Raw genomic sequence first — 7,681 nt, 5'->3', positions numbered from 1 at the left:
AAAAAAAGCTGGCCAGGCACAGTGGCTCACGCCTATAATCCCAGCACTTTGGGAGGTTGAGGTGAGAGGATTGCCTGAGCCCTCGGGTACGAGACCAGCCTAGGCAACTTGGCTAGACCTCATCTCGACAATAAATCAAAAAAATTAGCCGGGCATGCTGGTGCATGCCTGTAGTTTCAGCTATTTGGAAGGCTGAGGCAGAAGGATCACCTGAGCCCAGCAGGTGGAGGCTGTGGAAGCTGGGAGTGTGCCACTGCACTCCAGCCTGGGTGACAGAGTGAGACTCCAACTCAAAAAATATGTATAAGATAAAAAAGCTGACTCTGTGAGGCTGGGGGCTGCGGGTGGGGAGGATAGAAGGAGCCTGGGGTCCTTTGGCCCCCTCCGCAGGCGAGATAAACACCCTCATCACTGATGCACCTCCGGCTGGGTCTTCTGCTGCTGGGACCAGAAGTACTGATCACCACAAGGAAGGCAGAAAGAGACACCAGGTCTGCCACCTGCCTCATAACCCAAGCTGACACCCCTGGCTCACACATGTCCCTTCTTAGAATGTGGCTCTCCTACTCCCTTAAACCGAGGAGGGAGAAGGGGAGGGAGGGAGGCAGAAGCCTGACAGTCAGACCTGCCAGGAACAGTCATCTTTTGTTTCCACGAATATGTCTTGGCATTGGGCGGATATTGAAAATAGTCTGGGCAAGATTTGTAGACACGTGACGGCTACAGGGATACAGGAGGGGCCGAGTTTATCGACAGCAGCTGCACGCGGGCGGATCCACCTTTCCTGGAAAGCAGGCCCGCAGAACGGGGCTCTCTCGGGCGAACACAAAAAACTCAGAGGGTGCCATTTATTTCATCACTTTAATACCGGAAATGCCAGACCAATCAACAGGGAGGACAGACCAGACACAAACGCCTGCGTTCAATACATGAATGGCAGGGTGGCCACGGCTCTGGGCACGCATGCATTTCCTCTTGAGACGGGCAGATGGAGAGTGCAAAAATACCACAACACAACCAGGCTCGGAGGGGTCACGGGCCACGAGGGGCCACGCTTCAGAGGCAATCGGAGGCATTAAATATGGGACCTACATGGTACATGTCACTTCACCGTACGCATAATTTATATATTAAAGGAAAGGAGACCACAGTGTGTGTACGTGCAAGCGGCTTTGGTCAGAGAAGATGAACCAGGGAGGGACAGCCATGCACGGGAAGGGTTGCCTGTCTACTTTCCCTCCACCTCGTGCCCACCTTTCCCACCGAGTCACTTGGGGATCACAAAATAAATTAGCCGGCCTCAGTGCGACCTTGGAAGTTCAGCCTAGTATCCTCAGTGTTGTCCTCTGGGCTCCATGCGGGCAGGGGCAGGGGGCCCTGGTGACAAGAACGCTTGAACCCTGTGTGGCATCACATCCCTGGAAGCCGCCCCGGACAGGACCGGGCTAGGCATGAGGGGAGGAGCGTCGCACTGTCGGGCGGAGGAGGGAGGCTTGACCGGCTGGGCAGGTGCAACGCACTGCCCGGGCCCGGGGGAGCAGGAATGATTGTGGGGTTTCCACTTCTGCAAGCAAAGCTGAGATGGTAAGACAAGCCTGTGTTTCTCTGCAACTGTCCAGAGGCCCGTTCCCTCAGAACTGACTCGCACTGCTGGGGTCGCACTGTAGCAACTGCACGATGGAGGGGTCGCTCTTGGCACCTTTGATGAATTCTTCCAGGGACAGCTTGCCTGTGGGGACAGGAGAATGCGGAATTAGCCAGAGCACACCATTCTTCATACTTGCAAGGAGGATGGGGACATCCCCTTGGGTCAATGTCTTGTGCTTCCTGGAAATGGGATGGTGTCCAGTCTCCATCCACTTCTTCCAGGGCACAAACTTGACGCCTCTAGGGCCCGGGCAACCTGCTGGCCCCACAGGAGACCCGCTTCTAGAAGTGGGACCATGTCCAGTCTGTCAAAAGCCCTTTGTGCTTTCCCTGCAAAAGCATGGAGCAACTCAAAGGACTTACCCAGTCGGAAAGCAAGGTGTGGCTCACGAGGGCAATTTAAATTCTTTTAGCTCACCTTGTGCTTTGCTTGCTAAAATATACGTGCATATGAATTTTGGAGGAATATTAAAAAAAAGAAATATGTGCCCTATGCAGAAAGACCAAGGCATTAGCCTCTAACCCATAAATAATCCAGGGCTGAGAAGGCCACACTGGATGTGTGGTCCCGAGGCCCAGGGCCCCGGAAGCCACGGTCCAGGGCGTGGTCTCCTGCCTGTCAGCTTAGCTGTCCCAGGCTGCGGCCTGGCCTGCTGATCGGGCCTTGAGTATGGTGTCCAAGCTCTGTACTGTACTCTTTGCTGAGTGGCCAGTTCGTCCCTCATCTGCTCTCCTTCCTTCACGGTCCCTGTGTCACCTAGGGTTGGGAGACACGCCAGTGGCTTCTAAACCAAAGTGCGATGGAAATGTGACCTCAGAAGAACGTGTGTTGGTGACAGTCATGCCCTCTCCCAGGACACAGACTCTGGTGACTTGCAGTGGGCTGAGTGGCCTCCTGGAGTGCCTGGCCTAGGGCGGGGTCCCAGGTGGCTGGAGGGCTGAGTTTGGGATGGGGAGGTTTTCCAATTGTCTGCCCCTCTCTCCTGTAATCAGCGAGTGAGCTCACACTGTGGGCATCATGGCACTTGTTCCACGAGGCCACAAGCAAGACACGCCATTTCAGCTCTGCCTGTTCAGAAGTGGCCCCGAGGACACAAGAGGGCACGGCTGGAGCCGCCTTCCTAGTTATCCCTCCAGGGACTGCTTGGCTGGTGGGGGAAGGATGGAGGTTTGAGAGGGACTCTGCATTCTGGCGGCCTGGGCCTTGGGGAGGCCACTCCACACCTCTGGGTTTGAAGTTCCACAGCTGTAAGGTGGAGCCATGAATGCATGGTCTAAGACCGCCGTGGCAAGCCACTGACATCTCCATCTTTCAGGATCTTCATCTCGAAAGCAAGATAATGGGAACACCCATCTCAAAGGTGACTGGGAGAACGCACTTGAAGGGCTCAGCCCAGCATGGGCCAGAGGACACACTCAGTCCATGGGTCCCTGCTATGACCCCAGCCCCCTCCTGCCACTGCTAGGCAGACACCCATTCCTGTGGGTCCCCAGGAAGGGTTCAGGCAGGCTGGCTTCTTCCAGGGCACAGACTTGATGCCTCTAGGGCTTGGGCAGCCTGCCGGCCCCACAGGAAAGCAAACAACACCCAGGCTGAGGGTGGATTAGGAAAGTCTGCCCCTCAGCAGAGAAGGTTTCCAAGAACCTCTGCAGAGGCAGAGAGCGGCTGCTGCCTTCCCACTCTCCTCGTGGCTGGAGAGAACTTTGATAGGCCACTACCTTACCCCCCAGCTCTGATCACTCAGGGCTGTAGGCGGCAGGGGCCTCTGCTCGGCTGTGAGTGAGGCTTCAGAGCCCAAAGTCCCAGAAGCCTCCTTGGCTGCTCCAGAAAGCTCCAAGAACTGTTGAGATGCTGGGGAGCTTCTGAGAGATCCTCTCTTTCCTCCCAGAAGAGAGCAGGTTGGGCAAGGGTGCTCGAGCACAGTCTGTTCCATGGGTGGCGCGGACAAGTTTACAGGAGAGGATGGTTTTAATGATACCTGTGCCCTGGAGAAACCTGTCTGTCCAGCCCAGAGGCCTAGGGGAGCCACATGCTTTCTAGGGTGGCCAGGGAATTTGTGACAATCTATGGGGCACCACTACCACTGTTCCTGAGCAGTCCCCCGAGAAGCCTCAAGGGATGAGGACAGTGCCCCTGACCCTACTCTGGACCTGGTGGCGGCCCCACCTTCTCTGGTATCTCTCTCCCTTCCCTGCCCCAAGCTCTCGGGACAGATAGGTGCCCCAGGCTCACAGAAGGAAGTGCTCCACCCTGGGGGCACATGAGCAAGGGTATCCGTCATTCAAGCTCACAGTCTGGAGGATGCCCTCTGAAGGGTAGGCTGAGTGGAGGCAGGGCGGAATGGCAGGTGGGGGTGGCAGGTGATGGGGGTGACTGCCCCAGGGACACGGTGAAGTCAGCGACAACAGCCACCATTTGTGGAGTGCCAGCACAGTCTAAGAGCTCCAAGGCATCATCTCACCGGGTCCTCACAACCACGTGGGACTGGACTTATCATCCCCATTTAATAGAAGAACAAACAGGTTCGGTTAAGCTGAGGCACAGGGCGGCTGTGTCGGAATCCAGAATCCGTGCCCTGACACACGGAAGGGCGGGGACACATTTTAATCAGTCCAGAGGCAATGCCAGGCGCAAGGCTGTCTTGCTTCATGTGTGAATGTGTTTTGAAAGCTGTGACCTGGATGCCTGGAAGGTTCTTTGCCGCCCACGGTTCACCGAAGTCCTCGCCTCCCTGCAGGACTCTGTGTTGTGGCTCACCTGTGTGCTGTATGTGGGGCCTCACAGAGCATTGTTTGTATGCTCACTTTTCATCTCCAGCACAACCCAGAGCATCTTTTCTTTCTTTCTTTTTTTTTATTTTTTTGAGTTGTCGTCTCATTCTGTCACCCAGGCTGGAGTGCAGTAGCACACTCACAGCCACTGCAGTCTCGACCTGCTGGGCTCAGGCAATCCTTCCACCTCAGCCTTCCAAGCAGCTGGGACTACAAGTGTCCGCTGCCATGCCCGGTTAATTTTTTGATTTATTGTAGAGATGAGGTCTCACCAAGTTGCCCAGGCTGACCTCAAACCCCTGAGCTCAGGCAATCCTCTCGCCTCCACCTCCCAAAGTGCTGGGACTACAGGCGTGAACCACTGTGCCTGGCTCTTTTCCTTTTAATTTATTTAAACAAATTTTTTTAATAGAGAAAGAGTCTCAATATGTTGCCCCGGCTGGTCTTGAACTCCTAGGCTCAAGTGATTCTCCTGCCTGTCTCCCAAGTAGCTGGGATTAAAGGCGTGAGCCACCATGCCAGGCCCAGTATTCTCTTTTATTAATGTCGCATTTCTCTATTGCTCAGCACAGCGAACCAGGTTCTGTGGCTATGCTTGACAAAGCCAGCAAGAACACGGAGGCCCACGGCCACCCTCCCCGCTGGGACCCTACAGACCGCACAGCTCACAAAGAAAACCCTCAGGGCCCAACCCCACCACTGCGGTCCTCTTCACCCCTCCTAAGTCCTGCATGGCTCTTATAGGCAGAGGAGGCAGCAACGCATACCTGCGTTCCTCTTGGACACAGGGGCCACTTGGCAGGGGGCTCAACTCTCAGGACAGTGGTGAGGGGCATGGCCAGCATCTCAGGACACCACCTCCTGGACCCTCTGATCCCACCCCTCCAGGCCCAGGTCCCATGAGCACGCCTGCCTCGCCTCCCCCAAACACACCCATGGGAGTACTGGTCTTCCTGTCTTAAGGGTGAGAGGGAGCCCAACATACCCAGGACCATGAAGCCTCAGGAGGGGCCAGGACACAGCACTGGTGGCCCTCTGCATCCTGCTCTTCCTTTAGCACAGCCACTTCAGATAGGCAGGGGAGGGATGGGGAAAGGGTCAGGGAGGGGCAGGCAGGGAGGGAGGCGGGAAGGGAGAGCCGCAGGAGGCCCAGAAGCTGCAGAGGGGAGGGGGTGACCCAAATACATCTTTGCCACTGTCAGCATGGCACGGACGCACAACCCCTGCCCCGCCCTGTCCCCTACCATCGTTGTTGGTGTCCATCTGCCTGAAGATCTTGTCCGTTCGCTTCTCTGGGGTGGACTCGTCCTCGGGCATTTTCATTACGGAGGACACCATTTTGTAGATAGCCTGCAGAGGGAAGCATAGAGGCGTGTGCTCAGAGACCCCGGATGCTCCTGGAGTGGATGAGGCAAGGAGGGGAGTTCTCCCCTGGCACAGGGACTCACGCAGCCTTTGGGACCCTTCCCTGGTGGGGAGAAGGTTCCTTGCTATCTGCATCCCCATGGATGAATCTCACAGAGTACAGAAAGCCGGACGTGTTTAAGTGAAGTTAAACAGTGCCCCTACTGTGATGGTGGTGAGGATGGGGGCTGGGAGGGTGCCAGCGAGGCGCCTGACGGGTCATCTGGGAGTTTTGAATGCTCTGAGTGACAGTGGTGGTCCTACGGGCAGATGTGTGCAAAATGAGCCATGCTGCCCAGGTAGCTGTGGGTCTTCTCCTATGTGGCTGTTACACCTCAGTTTTTTTTTTTTTTACTTGGAGTCTCACTCTGTTGCCCAGGTTGGAGTGTAGTGGCATGCTGACAGCCACTGCTGCCTCAACCTACTGGGCTCCGGCGATCCTTCCACCTCAGCCTTCCAAGTAGCTGGAACTACAGGCATGCATCACCATGTCTGGCTAATTTTTTTTTTTTGCTTTATTATAGAGATGAGGTCTTGCCAAGTTGCCTAGGCTGGTCTCAAACTCGTGGGCTCAGGCAATCCTCTCACCTCAGCCTCCCAAAGTGCTGGGATTATAGGTGTGAGCTACTGTGCCCGAATTACACCTCAGTTTTAAGAGATCTGAGCCCCTGGCCGTCAGGGAGAGCTACAGTGACATGACAGGACATGGGTAGTGTTGGGATGTCCACCTTCTCTTCAGGGCACTGCCATCGAGGGCTCAGCAGGGCTGGCGGCCTCCCTCTGTGTCTCTGCTAGAGTGGCTCAGCCCAGGGCAGATGCCGCGTGCTGGCGGTGGGGGTGTGTGTGGGGGAAGGGAGCATGGTGATAAGGTATGTGAGGCAGCAGTGGGAGGGGCAGTGCTGCTGTGGGATTTTCTAAGCATTCTCTGTGGAAGAGACTTGACTGGTATTCCTAAAACAACAAAGAGCAGCCCTCATGCCTTTTTTTTTTTGAGTTGGAGTCTCACTGTGTTGCCCAGGCTGGAGTGCAGGGGCACACTATCGGCCACCGCGGCCTCGACGGGCTGGGCTCTGCCTCAGCCGTCCAAGTAGCTAGAAATACAGGCGCAGGCCACGGCGCCCGGCTAGTTTTTGTGTTTTATTGTAGAGGCAAGTTCTCGCCAAGTTGCCCAGGCTGGTCTGGAACCCCCCGCCTCAGGCAATCCTCTCGCCTCCCAAAGTGCTGGGATTACGGGCTGAGCCACCACGCCCGGGCGGCCCTTAGGTCTTAAGGGCAGGGTATTTAAAAACACAAAGCACAAGCCTGGCCCAACCCTGGCCTCGGTCACCGCTCTCGCAAGGCTCTGCCCGGCCGGGGCCTCTCAAGAGCGAGCGCCCCGGCAGCAGCCCGGCCAAGACGGACCCCGCGCGCGGTACCTGCACGATCTCCAGCATCTCGCTGCGGCTGATGTAGCCGTTGCCGTCCAGGTCGTACATGCTGAAGGCCCACTTGAGCTTCTGCTCCAGCTTGCCCCGCGAGGTCACGCTCAGCGCGATGATGAACTCCCGAAAGTCGATGGTGCCGTCGCCGTTGGTGTCGAAGGTGCGGAAGACGTGCTCGGCGAACTTGGAGGCGTCGCCGTAGGGGAAGAAGTTGGCGTAGATCTTCTTGAACTCGTCCACGGTCAGGTGGCCGGTGGGGCAGTCCTTGAGGAAGCCCTTGTACCACTCCTGCAGCTCGTGGTCGGTGAACTCCGTGTTCTCGCGCAGGTCCTGCAGCACCTCCGGCCGCAGCTTGCTGTTCTGCTTGCCCATGGCGGCCGGCGGCGGCGACTGCGCCTGCAAGACGGGGGCAGCGGCTGCGGACGTCGGGGCCCAGC

At 56.8% G+C, this 7,681-nt stretch overlaps 1 protein-coding gene across 1 annotated transcript; it reads right to left on the bottom strand.

Annotated features, from left to right (window-relative positions):
• Positions 1-842: 842 nt before the first annotated feature.
• HPCAL1 (hippocalcin like 1) lies at positions 843-7,660 on the bottom strand. Its single transcript, XM_008065532.2, has 3 exons — positions 7,239-7,660; positions 5,664-5,769; positions 843-1,729 (listed from the first exon to the last, which is right to left on the bottom strand). The coding sequence occupies exons 1-3, from the start codon at positions 7,614-7,616 to the stop codon at positions 1,632-1,634; spliced, it is 582 nt and encodes a 193-aa protein (XP_008063723.1). The 5' UTR covers positions 7,617-7,660; the 3' UTR covers positions 843-1,631.
• Positions 7,661-7,681: the final 21 nt, after the last annotated feature.

The sequence above is a fragment of the Carlito syrichta genome, unplaced genomic scaffold (assembly GCF_000164805.1).
Source record: "Carlito syrichta isolate Samal-C Ts95f unplaced genomic scaffold, Tarsius_syrichta-2.0.1 Scaffold308652, whole genome shotgun sequence".
NCBI classification, from domain to species: domain Eukaryota; kingdom Metazoa; phylum Chordata; class Mammalia; order Primates; family Tarsiidae; genus Carlito; species Carlito syrichta.
The sequence above is the reverse complement of the archived record's forward strand: the minus strand, read 5'-3'. Positions and strand labels throughout refer to the sequence as shown.

Excerpts from the sequence above, each read along its gene's own strand:
- HPCAL1 (XM_008065532.2), bottom strand. The coding sequence starts at position 7,616 with ATGGGCAAGCAGAACAGCAAGCTGCGGCCGGAGGTGCTGCAGGACCTG. Across the intron at positions 5,770-7,238 it reads AGATGCTGGAGATCGTGCAG|GCTATCTACAAAATGGTGTC; the intron begins GTACCGCGCGCG and ends TTCCCTCTGCAG. Across the intron at positions 1,730-5,663 it reads GATGGACACCAACAACGATG|GCAAGCTGTCCCTGGAAGAA; the intron begins GTAGGGGACAGG and ends CTGTCCCCACAG.